The sequence below is a fragment of the Dryobates pubescens genome, chromosome 29 (genome assembly GCF_014839835.1).
Source record: "Dryobates pubescens isolate bDryPub1 chromosome 29, bDryPub1.pri, whole genome shotgun sequence".
Lineage (NCBI taxonomy): Eukaryota > Metazoa > Chordata > Aves > Piciformes > Picidae > Dryobates > Dryobates pubescens.
In genome coordinates, this window is record NC_071640.1 from 189866 (window position 1) to 207242 (window position 17377).

General features: G+C 51.2%; 1 protein-coding gene across 13 annotated transcripts in view; it reads right to left on the reverse strand.

The window, feature by feature from the left end:
- DNM1 (dynamin 1) overlaps window positions 1-17377 on the reverse strand; it is a 57584-nt gene that overhangs the window by 19285 nt on the left and 20922 nt on the right. For 7 of the 13 annotated variants that reach the window (XM_054174275.1, XM_054174274.1, XM_054174272.1 and 4 more), the window contains exons 7-15: window positions 17191-17333; window positions 16972-17107; window positions 15649-15716; window positions 14478-14616; window positions 6946-7032; window positions 6682-6752; window positions 6191-6242; window positions 5016-5027; window positions 3719-3832 (exon numbers count right to left, since the gene is read on the reverse strand). In XM_054174275.1, coding sequence (XP_054030250.1) covers window positions 3719-3832; window positions 5016-5027; window positions 6191-6242; window positions 6682-6752; window positions 6946-7032; window positions 14478-14616; window positions 15649-15716; window positions 16972-17107; window positions 17191-17333 — 822 coding nt within the window. Of the gene's footprint in view, window positions 1-3718; window positions 3833-5015; window positions 5028-6190; window positions 6243-6681; window positions 6753-6945; window positions 7033-11223; window positions 11363-14477; window positions 14617-15648; window positions 15717-16971; window positions 17108-17190; window positions 17334-17377 lie in introns of all 13 variants that reach the window. The other 6 variants (XM_054174276.1, XM_054174273.1, XM_054174282.1 and 3 more) reach the window with 3 other exon arrangements.

Genomic DNA, 17377 nt, shown 5'->3' on the forward strand with positions numbered 1-17377 from the left:
CGCAGAGGCTCCACTCCGTCTGCCCAGTGTTCAGACTACCTGTTCAGGACTACAAGATTGTACAGTAGTCTGCACATTGGTTAGGCTGTGCTGGGATACACCACACTGCCAGTGCTGCACGGGGACAGCACCACCTGCATGGCAGAGGGACATGCTTGGAGAGGGTGGGCTGTGGGGAGAGCTGCATGCCAAGTTCCCTCACCCCTCAGCTTAGGAGAGCCACACTTGGTGATCACTTTCACCTGCCTGTTCACCTGCCTACTCACAACCCTCTTACTCCTCCATCTCTCTTATCCCCTTATTTCTTTCAGCTTCAAGCAGTTGTCCCAGGGGCAGCTGTGCCCAGGATGCTTTGTGTTGGACATGCCAACCTGTGCTATACAATGCAGACAGACCTGCAGGCCTGTTGGACCTAGAACTGCCCGATGTGACCCAAGAAGGCAGGAGCAGCCACAGCCTGGAGAAAGAGGATTCACAGGGCAAAGAATGCTGCTTCTTAACATAAGCAAACACCCACAAAGGACTGAAAGTTGGAAGCCTGAATGCCCTGGAAGTTGTGTCTGCTTTGATGTTTACCTGGAAAAGAAAGAAGAGAAACTGAGTGAAAGCATAAAAGAGGATCAGTTAGGACTGAGATATTATCTATAAGAAAACATGGACTTGTGAAAAGAGATGAATGAATGAGAGAGCTTCATAGAGGATGTAAAGAGAAGGAACATGTTCCAGAGAGCACCTGAGAGCCGTGTGGAAGCAAAAGAGGAAGAACCTCAGAGCAGACCTGCTCCTGTGGTCTTTAAACAAGCTGAATGCAAAATCCTGGCAGCAGCCAGACACATCACAGCAACCTTCTGATGATTTGTGAGCATCAGAGCAAAGACAAAGATTTCTACAAGCTGAGCCAAACCTCAAGGACACAGTTGAGGTGGGAGAGCAGAGGAAGGAGTGTATGTGTGTGCAGTTGGGAACAGTTTCAGCATTGATCAATGCAATTATGTATAAACTAGAATTGGGTACAAGCCCTTGACAGGCACAGAATAAGCAGCTATCTGGTGACAGTCAATAAGGTCACATCTTCCCTGGGACAGGAGGGAATGCCTTTGTGCTTCAAGAAAAAAAGAAGGCATGAAGACAAAGGAAGAGCTCAAGCACAGCTGATGCAGCAGGAACCAACACAAGGTATAAGGAATATGTAGCACCCACCTGAAAGTACCTAAAACTCCACAGCCACCCTCTGGTACACAGACAGGACTGCAGAACACACACACTGCATGAGCCACCTGGACACCATCCCAGCAGATCAGGCCACATTCTTCCCACCTAGTCACCTGCTGTTGCAAGCCCCAGACTTTCTCACACATGATTTACCTGAGTAAGGACAGTAGGTCCCATCTGTACAGCACACACTCACACAAATTCCCAAAGGGAACAGCAGACACATCCATCTGCCCAGCTGTGCAAACGCTCGGCAGGGTGGCACACAGTCAGGGGAGCACTCGGCAGGAACTGTCACCTTCAGAGAGCAGAGGGCACAGGGGTGCAGCAGGCAGCAAGCTCTGCTGACAGGAACTGCTCGGCACAGTGCTCACTGTGCTGTGCCTACAAGGGCCCCAGCAGCAGCAGCTCTGGCCCAGCTCACAGACCCTCTTCTCCAGCAAGGGGAAAGCCCTAGAGAGCAATGGGCATTGTGCATGGCCTGAGGGACCCACACAGAAGGACTCTTCCAGTCAGATTTTTGTATGGTGTGATGCTCGCTGGGCAGCTGTCAGTGTGCTGCTGCTGCTGCAGCCCTGGGGACCCTGTGGCCTCCCTGAGCAAAGACATCTAACTCTGTTCTGGCAGCAGCTAGAGCAGGCTCCTCCCTGCCTCTCCCTCCCACTGCTGGCCAGGGTTCAGGAGACGTAGGTGCCCCAGGAGGGTCTCCAGCTTTTTGTGGGGCTGCTCTCCATGGGGCCAGAGTTTGGCTCATTGGAAGAAAACCACGAGAGCCCAGGAGCACAGACATGGTCCTGGCAGCAAGGCAGAGCAGGGAGCCAACTTTCCAGTCTGGCCCAGCCTGCTCTTTTCTTCCCCAGCACACCCCTTCAGTCCCCCTGGGAGCACCCACAGACGTGTGTCCCTGCTGACGGACAGTGCTGGGCCCTTTAAGGCTCTCTGAGTTTCGGTTCCTTTCTTCAGAGGCAGAGGAAGCCGAGGCAGAGCCTGGTATGTCCCTAATGGGGTCCAGATGGCTTCACTCTGCAGACCTGGGGTCCTGGCTTGCAAAGCAGGGCAGAGCTGCACTCCCCCTCTCCTCCCAGCTCCAGAGCTGCTAGTGTATCCTTCACCCTCACCCCACCTCACACCTTCCCACCCTGCTCTTTCCTCCCCCACCACCCCAGCTCTGCCACTACCACTTCCATCCACACACGACTGATTCAGCTCCCTCCTCACTCCCTCTGGAAAGCTGCCAGAGCACAGGGGAACTGGGACAAGAGAGCCTGCAGAAGTTCAGGGTGGGGCAGACAAAGCCTCCTCCTTTCTCCCAGAGCTTAAGCAAAGAAAACCCAGGGTGTGCAGCCTTTAAAATGCATGAGAACCTCTCAGGAGCTGCACAGTACCGAGCCCTGACCTGGTGGAGGAGGAGAGCTCAGGGACACCAAAGATAACCCTCTGACAGAGGATCATGCACCACAGACAGCGCTTCAGGACAGAGCCAGCTCCATGCAGGACTGAGGTTTAGGATGGGAATCTCCACGCTCAAGGCTCTCCAAAGTGCCCCTCAAAAGCAGCAACTTTTAGCCTGACTTAACTACAGATCCCAGGTGGATGCTGCTTCCTTTCTCCCTCACAACAGCCAGTGACCAAGGAACTGAACTCGGAGAAGAAGCAAATAAAAACATACTTCCCTTCCTCCCCCACTCCCCCCTCACCCCCCGCTCCCACTTGGCTGAAGACAAAGGCTCCTTTCTCAGAGACAGCTTAGACCTCATCTGCAGTGGTTCTCCTGTATTTAAGGGACCGAGGCTGGCAGGGAACTGTTTTCATTAGGCAGCTCTACCTCTTGCTATGCAGAATGGAAACGGTGCAGACCTCCAGTTGCTATTGACCCCTCAGGAAGGAAGGGAAGTCCAACCCCCATCCCAAGCAAGTGGAATCTATCAACACATCCCCACTGCAGCCCTCCCTCCCACTCCCTGGTGAAGGATGGGGAGTTCTGATCATCTCCTATACAGATGGAGCAGCTGGCTCTGGTTAAACTTCTTGATGTTTACAACCACTTGACCTCCACACACAACCTAGAGAAAAGTGAAGCTTCCCCGAGCAACTCTGAACACAAAGGACAGGGGTCCTTCAGCTAAGGGACTGACTTAGCAGAAGACATTTCAGTGCCTGGTTCTTCAATTAGAAAATTGCTGCCTGCTCATCTATAGCAGCACAGCAGCAGTCTCCATGCAGAAAGTGATATTTAGAGGGTGATTCATCACTGTATTTGTCATAATTTCCACCTGCTGAGAATCAAACAGCCTCACTGATACCAGCTAGACAGAGGCCCTGCCTAGCTGCAGCTGACAGGCACTCTGCTGCCTGCCCCAGAACACCTGAGGGACAGAGCCCACAGTCAGAGGCAGAGCAGTTTATTTATCTGCAGTCAGAAACCCTGATCAGCTCCAAATGCACACCACTGGAGGCCTCATCCTCCTCAGATGCCAGAAACATGTCACAGTGCTGAGCTACTCACCTCATCATCCTTGTACCAGGAAAGGTTCTCTGCTGTCAGGACAAACCAATACTCCTTGGAGCCACCTTTCATAATCCCAATGTTGTTGATGGTGAGCCAGCCCTTTCGGATGACCTAAGGGGATGGAAGCAGAGGGCATTGACAAGGGCCCTAAAAGCCTGGTCTCAGGCAACAGAAGAGAGATCAGAGAGTATCCCTACACAGGGAGGAGTATGGAAAGCCAAGGAACACCATGCTCTCTGCTGCTGCCAGAAGAGCCCCCACTCAGCTGGCCATGGAAGGTCTTTGCCTCAAAAAGGCCAGAAATATCACAAAAGGGATGCAGGAAGGAGCCCGTGTGTTACACCCTCTACCAAGAAAAAAAGAGATGCAGGAAGACCTGCAGCAAGAGGGTCTTGGGCACAACCTACCGGCACCAGATCACAGCACCACACCCCGAGCAGGCCATGCTAAGAGGAAACCAGGACACCAGCACACTGCACATGTGGAGTGCTTCACTCAGCTCAGGGGTCAGGGGCACTGGCTCAAGAAGATGGGCAAGAAACCCAGAACAAACTGACTTCAGTAAAAAGGAGACACTAAAGACTGCTGAACAAAATGGTGCATCTGGAAGTAGTACCTCAGACTTCAGCACACCCAGGTGTTTGAGTGGTCATTTTACACATGACAAAACAAGCTCCTGTAAGCTTAGTCTGTAACACAGCCAGGCTGTTGCTTTGGGGAACTCAAATTCACCAAGTGCTGCTTTAGACCCTCACCCACGCAGCAAAGTGACTGCACCAGCTTAAGCACATTAGCTTTTAGCTGCACTGCTAACACCCAGACGCCTGCATGCAGCGTGGCTGTGCTCTGCTGCATGGATGTGACCCTACAGCTGCACTGCAGAGCAGCAAGCAGCGTTGTGTGAGCAGCATACCCAGAGGTACACAGTCCTTTGAAATGTCAATCTGCCCTAGCAAGGCAAAGGTAGGAGCATTAGATCTTCATCTCATGCCCCCTGTTAAACTTGAGATGGTCCCATTCTGTCTGTGGACAGGAGAGGGCAGTGGAAGAGAACCACTCATGCCTGAATCACTGCTTTTCTTCTCCACCCACTCACAAGATGTACCAGCAGGTCTGAATTTTCCCTTAGCATGCTACCTTTCACCTCATTTCTCCTTCACCTGTGCCTAGTGTCAGCTGCCCTCCTCTCCCCATTCAGCAGCAGAGGGAATAATTTGTTTATGCACTGTTTTTGCCTTCCCAGATGCAACATTAGCGTTCATTAGCACACCCTGCTGAGTGGCCTTCTACTCACCAGGATCTCATCCTGCAAAGGGGAACCATAGCAACAGCAGCAGAGCAGAGAGCGGGAGAGGAGCAAAGAGAGGAGAGATTGTTACTGGGGAAGCTGGAGCAGGAGAAGAGAGGCTCGAAAATCAAATAAATTGGAAGCTGGTATGAAATCCATTACCCCAGATGTTAACAAAGGCAACCCCCATCCCAAAATAAAGTCTGCTAATGGGAAAGCCAAAGCACTTCACAGGATGGCTCCAGTTTGCTCTTTGCACTTCCACACAGCTCTTCTGCAGGGGGTGCTGCAGAGGATGAGGCTCCCTGCAGCTGCTCCAAGATCCCATGAAATGGATGGTTGCCAGCCTAACCTGCTGGCCTGCCTGCCTGCTAACAGCACTGAAACTGGCTGCATGCTTATGTGCAGGGAAAGGAGGTCAAACATGTTAGGAAGAGAATGGCTAGCAGGAGTCAATGTCTTCCAAGATTAAACACAAGCACTTTTGCTTTCATTCTCTATGAAGCTGCTTCTACAAGACCTTCTGGCCTACACAGTCTTGCCATGTGCTCAGCACATCTGGGAGAAAACATCACAAATCCCTTTTAAACTGTACGTGCACTCCTTACAGTTCCTGAAGGAATAAGGGAACTCCCCTCCACTGGTGTCTGCCGCCGCGGATGTGTCCTGCCACTGCCCTTTGTCTCCCTGTACAAAGGTTTCGGTACCTCCAGTTAAGTTTTCCAGAACAGAGTCCACGAACTCTCTTGAAATCCCTTTCCAGAAACTAGATATCACTGATGGGAAAAGCAACTAGAAAAGAGAATTCTGCACTGTAAGAGTTCAGAGCTAGTGTTCTGTACTCCTCACCTCAGGAGAGTCAGCACAGCCAGTGAAGGGGCCGAGCAAATAGGGATTTACACAACATGAACAGAGATTTCCACCAGAAAACCAAGAGCAGATCTTCGTTGTGAAGCATCCATTTCCCTCTGCACCACCTCCCTTCCATTGCTGCTACCTGCTCAGTTCTTCCTGACTGCACTGAGCCTGACACACTGTCCTCCAGGTACAAAAAGTTTGATGAGTGAAAAAAGCCCACAACTTAAGAGCACCGCTGCATCCAGCCCAGCGCTTGTCTACCTGGTAGCTTACAGGCAGCAAATATGTCCTTGCAGCAGTGAAGGAGATGGAACTTGGCTTACCTGGTTGCCAGCTGCCTTCTTCTTGCTCATCTGGCTGCTTCTCTGCTGAGCACTGCAAACAGAGACATTCAAAACCCCTCAAGCCCTTCTTGATCACCTGAATCCTGCTCCCGTCAGATAGCTGTACAGCGAGTTCATGCCCCTCACCACTGGCGTCCAAGACTTCACAACCTAATCTTTTTCCATCTGCTCTCCCAGGCTGGCTTAACCGTCTCACTCCCACCTGCACAGTACTTGGGTCAGCTCCTGCTTTTTGCACCCCCCACAACAACCCTAACATTCTAACTTCCCCTTCTACACATCCCTGTTCTCCTCCCCAACCTTGCAGTACAAAGCCACTGCAGAAACATGCAGTGCTGAGAGCTGCACCCTGCTGCTGCACCGCAGCAGCTGCCCTGGGGCCTCTGCAATCCATGTTCTGCAGCAGCAACAGGACAGAGCCACAGGAAAGGCATGCAGAGGAGAGGGGGCAGCAGGAGGTGGGTTCTTACTTGGCAAAGCCAATGAAATCCTCATGGTTTGTGTTCATGTAAGCCAGCTCGATGTCTATCAGGAGCATGACCTGCCAAAGGCACAGACAGAGCAAGACAGGGGTTAGAGACTGGCAGTGCCACCAGCCAGCGGCAGACAGAGCCCTGTGCATTGCTCCTCTCTGCCAAGGGTCACACAGCCCTTGTCTCAAGCCCCTCTAGGCTGTCCCTTCAAAGGTGTCCCCCACCATGTCCAGTCTCCCCTGCCACATCCCCCCCCCTCACCTGGTCCTTGGTCCTGCCCTCCCTCTCGCGGATGTGGGTGGTCACAATCCTCTCCATCTCCTCACGCAGGTGAGGGTACTGGCTGAGCTGCAGTGAGAGAGCAGAGTGCACGTGGGGAAGGGGGGCAGAAAGGGGGACAGCCCCCCACACCTGGGCATGCATACAGTCACCCTGCAAACAGCTATTCTCAGGGGAAGCTCTAGAAAGCCAGACTTGCAGACAGATTTTTCCAAGTTCCTGGAGGTCTGCTGTGAGCAAAGTTCTTCCCCCATGCTTTGGGCTTCAGAGAAAAGCTCTTTTCACTTTGGCAGCAAACTTGCTGCCTCACCAGAGACCAGATCCAAACCCACCACATTCTTCCTGACATGAGACTTTTGACAAACTCCAGATGTAAACACAGTTCTTATTACTTCTTGTTTTTTTCCCCATTAAAGTGAACAACTTCTCTGAATGTTTAGTGTCTCACTGTGGCAAGCTAAGCCGCTGACTGCTCTACTGCTGCAGCCTGCTAAATCCTGTGAAAAGTCATCCTAGGAAGTGAAGTGGATCTCAGTCCCTGTTTGCTGAGGCATTAAGTGAAGACAGCTGGCCCTCTCCATCCACATCTGCAAGCAGAGAGAGATCTGACCAGCTCAAGGGTACATACCCTCCAGAAACACCATGCTCTGGGCAGGTGCTTCTGCCTGCTCTCCACCTACTCTCTTCCCTACTTTGCCTATCCGCTTTATTTTTTTTCCACTACTACCTCCAATTTGGCTACAACGCCAGGCAGCATTTCCTGATGTTACTCTTCCAGATTGCCTCAAGGGTGTGTAAAAAACCCACATTTGTCTAGGATCCATACTGCATTGCTTTTGTTCCTCCAGTTTACTCCAGAGCTTCCTAAACTGGTTTGGCCTTTTGTTCAGTATACACAAGCAATTAGGATCTGATAGCAGGAACTGGCTCAAAGCATGCAGCATCACTACTGAAGCCAGATCCCACACTAACCAGCAGCAGTATTCCTAACATCTAAGTACAAACAGTCTCAAACCACTTCAGCACCCTTGCAGTTAAGCAAGTTGCAACAGCCTGGCACTACAATTGAGAACTAGCTTGGACACTGCCTGTTTTCAAATGTGTGGCTTGTTTGGAGCACAAAGAACCCTACAGAGGCAGGAAAAAACAAGTGGAATTGATGTTCCCACCACCACCTTGTCTTGAAAGCACAAACTGGGTGTTCTCCGTGATCTTTGATGCAGGCAGCTGGTTACTCCAGGAGACACACAGCCAAATTCTTCCTGTTTCCTTTGGGGGTTGGCAAAGGATCGATGGCTAAGTTATGCTAAACAGAAAACCAGCAAGTTGGAAAGCCTCAAGCAAGTCTCAGCTTCTTTGCTTCAAATTAAAAAAACTCAAACAAAAAACCCACATCAAATCTCCCACCTCACCCTACTCCCAACCGGTACAAATGCACACAAAGTGCAGTACAAGGTGTGGTTTGTTCAGAGCCCAGGTCACCCAGCAACACCCACGAGCAAACTTAAACTGACAGCATCACTTCCCATGCAGGAGCTTCCAACTCCAAACATGCACAGGAGAAGCAAGAGTGGGCAAGGGAAGAAGAGACAGACAAGCCACAGAATGCCAACACCCACCAGGGAACATGCAATAGGGCATAGAGGGGCAAGGAGTTATCACCAGCAGTACAAACAGCACCCAGAAATGCCATGACTCTGAAAGACAGGAGAGCAGGCGACCCTTCAAGGGGTTAAGACTGTCAGCCTGGGCTCACATCCCAGCTCAAGTGGGTTTTCAGTCCTGCTTCTGCTGCATTTGCCTGCTTAATCAAAATACAAGCTCACAGCCCTCTTTGAAACCAAATTTGTCCCAATGGTCCTTAGTTCCCCTCTTTGCAGGCTCTGCCAGCCCTTGCCAGCACAAAGGTCAATCTTTAGCTGAAGGGCTGCTGACTTGCAAGGCCCTCCTGCACTTGTGAGATGCTGCAGTGCAGTCTGGCACAGAAGGTTCCTGCTTTTGGAAAAACACTGGTTAAAGACTGTTCCTCCCACAGGTAAGGGCTTGCATGCTCACACCAGCTTTCTGGTTGTTTTTGGAGCTCCTCTTCAGATAACCAACTTAAAGAAGCTCAGAATCAGGCCAGTTAGAGAACAGCTGTTAATGGCTACCTTCTCTTCAGCCCTCGATTTGTCAGCTAGGAATCTCCTTTCATACAGGAAAGCTGCAGCTCTGCAGCACACACAGATGGTTTTGCTGCTTATTGATAGTCCCAAGCTGTTCCGTCTATGCAGCTCCATCAACTGCGCATACAAAGATGTCTTCACCGGCCAGGGTGAAGAAGAGTAACTGACAGCACACAAACGATCACACACAATGGTCCAGGACAGCAACAAACCAAGGCTACAGGACTGTTAAGCTAATTCAAGAGATGTTAGCCCAAGCAGTCTTCCTTTCAAGACAATTTGCAGGACTTTTAGTAAATTCAGAGGTTTGGTTTTGTCATCTGAAAGGTGGCATCAGTCCACAGCCCAGCATGCTGGGTGTTACCTTACGATTAGCATCAGTCCTGAAGTAGCCTTTTCCAGATGCCTCCCCTAATAGCACATGCTCTTGTCCACACCAGGCACTTATGGCTAGAACATGCAAGATAAACACTGCAAAGCAGCCTCTGCAGTTGGCACTCTTTGCCTTATGCCTTCAGAAACCATCTGGCTGCTGTCTTGGAGTGGTCTATGGCAGTTGCCTTCTCCTCTTCCAGAGGGAGATGCAGGCAAGATTAGGCGTCTCATTACGTGCAGGAATTTGACTAAGTATTACTGCAACCTTTCACTGAGTTTCCAGGACCACTGCTAGATGTCTCCATCCAGGCAGTTATTTCTTATGTCTAACAATTGCCCCCCGGCCTTCCCAGCCTTTAGCACAGCCACCAGTTTCCTACAATGTCAGCTGCTACTGTCACCCTCCTGGAAGGATGTGCGTTGGTTGGAACATCCTCACAGGGGCCTCTACCAAGTCACAGGCTAAAATCCACAGAGCAGGTGGGTATCCAGCCACTCTAATGGTGCCATCCAGTAGAGAAAGGGGAGTTCAACACCCTTGATGTTTTCCTGATCCTTCTCCCTCCCCACACAGCACAGACATCTCCAGCCAGGTACAGAAAAAGTGTAAGCATTCAAACCCATCAAAATAAGGAAATCCACAAGGGAATCAGGCTGGAAAGAAGTTACTCTGCCTTGTCACATCTGCCCCCACAACTGGCAGTAGCAGGACTCTGGAAGACATAGATTGGGCAGTGCTCAGGGCACTCAAAGGTGTCTCCTCAACAGGGGTGGCAGTGAGCTCTGTATTCCTAAGCAGGAGACCTTAGGATCTCAGCTCTCACCCCCACTTTGAACTCAAACCAGTTCTTCTCTTCCTTCCCAGCTTAGGGGCATGCACTTGTGAGTCTGTCTGGAACCCTGGAAGAAGGGAATGGTAATTTTCAAGTCCTAAAACAACTCCTGAGACAGCCCTTTCCAGCTCGGGTTCCAGAACATACTTCTGGGGTGCCACAGCGGTTCCTGGCCCCTCTCCGGGATGTCTGACACCAATTCCCAGGGCTGCCTTTGTTTCTTTTCCAGGAGGAACGTGGTGCCCTCTCCTGGAGGAAACCAGCTTGGGAAACACACCCAGCTCCTGCCCCTGCCGTATTTGACACCCTCCACACCACTCAGTTTCCGTCTTCCCCTGCTGGTGTCCTCCCCTAGCCTGAGGCTTCACCTCCTGTGGTTCACAGCATGCAAAGGAAAGTACCCAGACCAGCTCACACGGAGCACAGTCCATGGAGCAAGAGATCAGCAGGAGAATGATGCAGGGGGTGCAAGGCCTGGGAAAGCTTTTCCCCAAACCTTTTTGGATAGCAATCTTCTATTGACTCTGAACAGAAGAACCAGGTAGGTTGCAAATGTACAGGCAGAGGCACAGCAAATGGAGCTGGCAAAGAGTTTCATCCACACTGAGGTGAATGCCCCTGAGCCAGAGGGAAAGGGTATGCCAGAGGAATCCACTGGACCCCAGCTCACTTCCCAGCTAAAGAGCCCACCATGTAACACCCACTTTCCTTGGCCTTCTTTGAAACTGCCCTTATACCTGCAGGTTGCTGCTCTCCTTCAGGTCCTCTTTATCTCCATTTTCTCTCACTAGGTCTGCTGGGGTTCCTGGGGGGATGTGGAGAAGCAGCATGGCAGCGTGTGGGCAGGGGGTGGGCATGGACCTTTCTTTGCATTTGTTTTTCTTTACCTTTTCGCTACACTTTCTGATGGTGGATGTGAGCTCACTCACTACCATATCCACACACTTCAGACTCGGCTCCTTCAACTTCTGCACCTGCTTTTTCACTATGGCTTCAAAAGCGAGGTCAGGCGTGAAGAGACCCGTTCTGCATGGCAGGGGCAGGGTGGGAAGAAGCAACGAGGAAGAAGAAAGCAAAGCAGAGAAAGAGCAGGAAGGAGGAAGAAAGAAGGAAAAGGGAAAAGAGAGAAAACACAAGGCAAAATGAGAAGTGAGATTTTGGTTCATTCCATTAATTTACTGAACCAGGTGAGCATTGCTATGGGGCCTGTGCACTGCCAAGTATCAGGAGAGTCTACAGGCAATGGAAGTGGCAAAGGTGATTGAGGTGAGAGCAGCTGGGCCAGTGAAATGCTGAGCTGTAGAGAGCAAAATGAATGGATGGAACCCCCTCCAGGGATCAAGTGATCTCTTCCTGAAGGAAAGCTTCTGTGGAGTTCAAGACAAAGCTGCTTGCTACAGTGATCGACTGCTGCTCTTCTTAGAGCCTCACCATGTGTCACTTCCCTTTGTCTCAGGCATTCTCCTACCCTTCCCACCAGGGTTATCTCCTCATCATGCTTTCCTTATTCCAGCTGCAGAGGGCTCAGACAGGAGCCAAGCTAAGACTTGCAAAGCTCTGTCACTTGCATGTTTTTTGGCAATAAATTAATTGCTGTCACTCTGTTCCAGGGATTCAAACTGCTCCACTTAGGGAGCAGATTTCATCTCACTCACCTCCCTGGGACACTGACACCCTCTGTCAGAAGAGATGCACTCAGCCTTTCGGGGAATGCCAACCTGCTGCAGGACACCCGCGGCTGTACGAAGTATCCAGCCTGCCCTGCAGCATTGGACCCCACCCAGGCTGCTGAGCTTTATAAAGCAGCACCAATTTCCACCGAAGCTAAGCAGCCCAAATTCACAGTGGCTCCACGAGGAAGGCGCAGACACTCCACAGAAACTAAAGTCACTAAAATATGGCCAAGATTATTCCGTTCAGGACTCCTGTGCCCAAAGAGGTTTTCAGGGTCTCCTAGCAGGGTGCCCTTTGTTCCACAGCCTGAGCAGGAGGCAGAACTGCTTTGCAAGTGCTTTCAGGAGAACAATATCCCCTTGACACAGCAAGGACATACTTGCCTTTCTAAGGGTAGCATTAATAGTCAAACTTGGGGTGCCTACAGATAACGACCAGTCCCAGGGCTAGCTATAAATGATCACCACCTCATTTAGATTAGGTATTTCCCCCTTCATCTCATCTTTCACATCGCTGTGGATAACACCTGCAAGACCTCAAGCAACACCAGCACTAAAAGACACAACAGGACCCGCAGCCAGGCTGCCTGCTGAGCAGCTAAGAGCTGGGAGGTGACAGGATTCTGCTTTACCCTCTGTCAAGGTGCCAACAATGTTCCTTCTGAGCAAATCAAGGCATTTCCAGAGTTAAGTTCATATCCTCTGTCTCAGCAGCAGTTTCCTACTAATCCAGTCACCCTGCTAAGCTCAATGTGCTGTTTCCCCACCACACCTGGGGGGGCCTGCATAAAAGAAAAAAATAAATAAGATGTGTAAGCCCCAGTTCCTTCCAGTCCCCAAGCACCACCTGAATGACATCTTGTTTCTTCCAAGTTGTAAGCACAGCTACTAGAGCATAGAGCGAGCAGCTGAGCGCTGAAGTCAATCATCAGACTCTTAGCAGTAGGAGCTAAGCTCAAGTGCAGTGCTTTAATCCTGAATCTATGGCGTTTTCTCCATCCCTGTGCTCTCCTGTCCTCCCTCATTACCCACCCTGCTGTACCCATCACTGATCACTTGAGGAACCTGCTGCTGTCAGAACATCTGAAATCATCAGTAAAAGATGAAACAGAAAGAAACAATGAAGAAAGAAGTAGGGAATGGAAAGAAGGATGAAAAGGGAAAGAATGAATAGAAGAGTTCTGAATAGCAACCAATAGATGGATAAAAAAATCAAGGGAAGCTTCAGAGGGCATGAAGAAGGAGGGCCCTTCTGATCCAGGTAGCAGGCAACTCTGGATACTTGGCAGCCCGAGGGCCTGTGCTTACCTGTCGCCAGGCTCTAATGGCAATTTTCTGGGTGCTCTCCACAGCCACACACCCCAAGAGAGGACAGCAGGACAGGAAAAGGAAGCTCCTCCAGCACTCTAGAAACCTGAGCAATCTCTCCCTACATCTCCTTTGCTTTCCCAGTCTGTCCTGGGGGGCAAAGCCAGTGCCTGCACGCCTTAGCCCTTCTGTAGAGGCTCTTGGCCCTAAGGACTAGGCACTTCTGCAAGCATCACCACTGGGCACCTTTCCCCATCCCTGCAGGGACAAGGTGCCAGGCACCTCTTGCAGTGCCCAGTTACCTGCAACTGAACAGCCAGTGGCGATTCCAGTCTCCAGTGCCCACACCACCACCCTAGCTGAGGTGCCTTTCCCCCAGCACCCAGCCCTGCCTGAAGCAGCCAGCCATGGCTGAGAAGAATGGCACAAGTCTGCATCTTGCTGCCTTCCAACCCAAAAGGCAGAACCAAGGCAGATTCCCTCCCTCAGCCCCAGTAAATGCCAGCATGGATCCCAGAGAAGCAAAACCTGAAGCCCTCTCTCTCTGAGAGCAGGAGGGCCCCAGAGATTGAGGGACATTTCTAACTTGCTTCTTCTCAGCCATGTGCTGCTCTTCCAGAGCAGGGCTGGACCAAGCCAACCAGAAACCAAGCCAAACACCACAGGAACATCTCCCTGCCGCACAGCCCACAGCTGCCTGGCTGTGGCCTCCAAAGCTCAGCCCCATGAGCTTGCCCAACAGCACCCAAGGGCTGGTTTGGTGCTATCCTCTCACCTCTACAGGAACAGAGGGAACAAAATTGAAAATACCTATTTCTGGATTGGAAAATAAATGCAGATACTAAATTTGAAATCCAATGTGGCCACATAAGAACTACCCTTGGTTTTAGAAGGAATCAGGAGTCATGCTACAGACAGAGGGGTGGCAGGGACATCTCCAGCACCCCTTGGCTCTAAACCACTCAGGAGTGGCTTCCCCTCTGTTTGGCTTGTTGGCTGGCTCGGCCCGGGCTGGTGCTCAGGTCTCGTCATGCTGAGGAGGTGCTGAGGAGGTGCTGAGGACCCCGCGTGTGGCTGCAGGCAAGGCCCTGCCCAGGTCATGATGCTGCCACAGCCAGCGAGCGGGTGGGAGGTGCCAGCTCCATGCTGCCTCTGGTTACCTTCTTGGTGCACTGTCTAACGGTATTGATTAACTCCGAAATGACCATGTCCACGCATTTCAGGCAAGGCTCTTTAATCTTCTTCACCTGCTTTTTCACAATGGTCTCAAAGGCCATGTCGGGCGTGAAGAGACCGGTTCTAAACACCCAGGGTGGGGACGAGACAAGGCAGGAGGGGGAGAAGGGGCAAGGAGAATGCCAGAGCGTTACACACATATCTTGGAGCAGGCTCCGCCGTCAATGAACCCTGGCACATGGGGCTGGGGGCGTCCTGCCCCAGGGCGAGCCCTGACTGCAGTCCATAGAAAGTGGAGGATGCCTGGTGCCTAGGAAGGAGGGGCTGAGGGCAAAATGGGTCCCAGCTGGATAACCATGGCCAGGCCAGCATTTCACCTCAGCCACCAGGCCCAGGGTGGCAGGAGCTGACCACTCTGCAGTGTGTTTGCCCTCAGAGCTGTACAGCAGATGCGAGGCCTTTTCTGAAAGATTCTCTTAATGGTTAGGGCACCAAGGGGGTTGATGGGCTGCATCCAGCCCAGCCAGAGACAGGCAAAAGGACAGAGCAAAAATGAATTCAGGCCACTCTCCATTCACATCCTAGCATACGGGCAGAGCTCTAACAATCTCTGTTCACCTTCCCAGGAGCAGCACGACTCAGGGTTCTAGGGCTGTGCTTCCTGACAGCTAAGCTCTGCTGAGGGGAACACAGCTTTGCTAACTACATCCTGGGGCTGTTTGGATCCCAGTGACGGGCACCCCAGTGCTCCCTCAGAGCTCTAGGGAAGGAGGTGCTCAGTACCAACAACTGCTTTGAACAGCTAAGTGTTGGTCAGTACAGAGGCAGAAAGTGATAACCAATGTTTTAGCTTTAACAGGGACTTGCTTCCCTCTTTCCATCCTTTCTTATGTCAAAAAACAAGGAGAGACAAAATGTCTGATCACTAAAGCAATTTTACCTTGTGGGCTTCCATGACTCTCGTGTGGGATGAGAAAGCAAACTCATTTGGGTCACTGTCCCTGCTCCCAGACTCAAGCCCCGGGGTGGTCCAAGGAGGCTGCTCCTCCCTTTTGGCTGACCTACCGTACCTCTGAAGTCTTCCGCTCCATTGGTAAGGCCTAGAGGCATTTACAAGGCTGTGCAGCCTAGGGTCTGCTAGTGGGGGGTACATGCCTGATGCCGTGGATGTTCTTGATGGCGTAGCTGATCTCCCGCCGCAGCTCCTTCTCGTCAAACTCCATCTGCATCGGGAGAGAGCCACGTGAGGAACTGCCAGCAGCACTGAGCCCCATGCCAGCCAGCCCTGTGCCACAAGAGGTGCCAGCCCAAGTGCTGCATCAAGAGCCCAGCTTTAGCGACGACAGAGAATGGAGTCAATACATCTGATCAATATGATCTAGTATTGTCCTTTATGGTTTCAGTATTACATAGAATAAACCAGGTTGGAAGAGACCTTCAAGATCATCGCATCCAACCCATCAACCAATCCAACACCACCCAAACAACTAACCCACGGCACCAAGCACCCCATCAAGTCTCCTCCTGAACACCTCCAGTGATGGCGACCCCACCACCTCCCCAGGCAGCCCATTCCAATGGGCAATCACTCTTTCTGTATAGAACTTTTTCCTAACATCCAGCCTGAACCTCCCCTGGCGCAGCCTGAGACTGTGTTCTCTTGTTCTATTATAATGCAAGCATGGTACAGAGCAGACAGTAGAGCTGACAGGCTAGTAAGAAATGCATAGAGGAAAGTGCGCAGCAAGAAAACCCTTAGAACTTATATCAACTCGGAGGGCATTGCTGGCATGGCTTCACTGGCCCCTCACGAGTGACCACACACTATTACTACAGATTATTGGTTAAACCAGTACTACCAGGCGAGGTTGTTGATGCAGGTGTGTGTCCTGTTATTCTGAGATAACTCTCTGTGTTTATAGCTACTGGTGTCCTGCTTTGGTTACACAGTGCAGGCACAGCACTATTCTGCTATGCTGCTGGCTACTTCTGCACCCATGCTGGACACGGCCTACCACCATGTCAGGCTCTAGGCCTACACTGCCAGATTGCTCACACTGCTTATTGCAACCATTACCACACCCAGCCACAAAGCATCTATTGCCAGTGCAGACATCCTGCACAGCCTGCAGCAGCAAAGGGCTTGTGTTACCCATACCAAGCCCCAGCTGCTCCCAGGGAGCTTCTCTGAGATAAGGCAATGGGGTTCAAGTGCCAGACTGCTTTCTAAAATGGTTTTGTCTCCCAAAACACAGCATGAGGTCTTGGCAGCTGCTTTTTCAGTGAACACCACAAACAGATTTACAGCTCAGACACAAAAATGCATTGGCCAGGACAAGGCAGGCTCTCGGCTTTCACTAGAAAGGTAATAAAAGGAAAAACATGAAACGAAGCAGTCAAAGGGAAAGAGAGATGATGAAAGACACCAAAAGGAGTAAGGAGACAGAGAGGAGAGGACAAAGTGGATCTCAGCAGTACCTTCACCAGTTCAAAGGGGAAGCGTTCATGGAAGATGCGGTTAATCCTCGCTCCTCCTGACAGCTCATAGGTATCAATTTGGTCTCCAGAGCCTTCAATACGTTTCTCAAAGTCCACAGCAAACTGCTGGACCATCCTGAAAAAAACCAAAAAGCATGAAGCAGAAGTCATGGTTGAGTAGTCACCTCCATGGAGGGCCACACAGCCAAAGCCACTTACTGGAGCAGAGCTTTGGTCTTGCGAGCAGGGTCATCAGGTCGGAAGCTTTTGTACTCTTCCACCTCCTTCTCAATGGAGAGGAGTTGGCTTTGGAGCTTGTTCCGCAGCCCTGGCAGGGTGTCACGGATGTGGTTGGTCAATTGCTGCACAAGAGGAAGGTTTAAGATGATGACAAACCTCTGGGTGG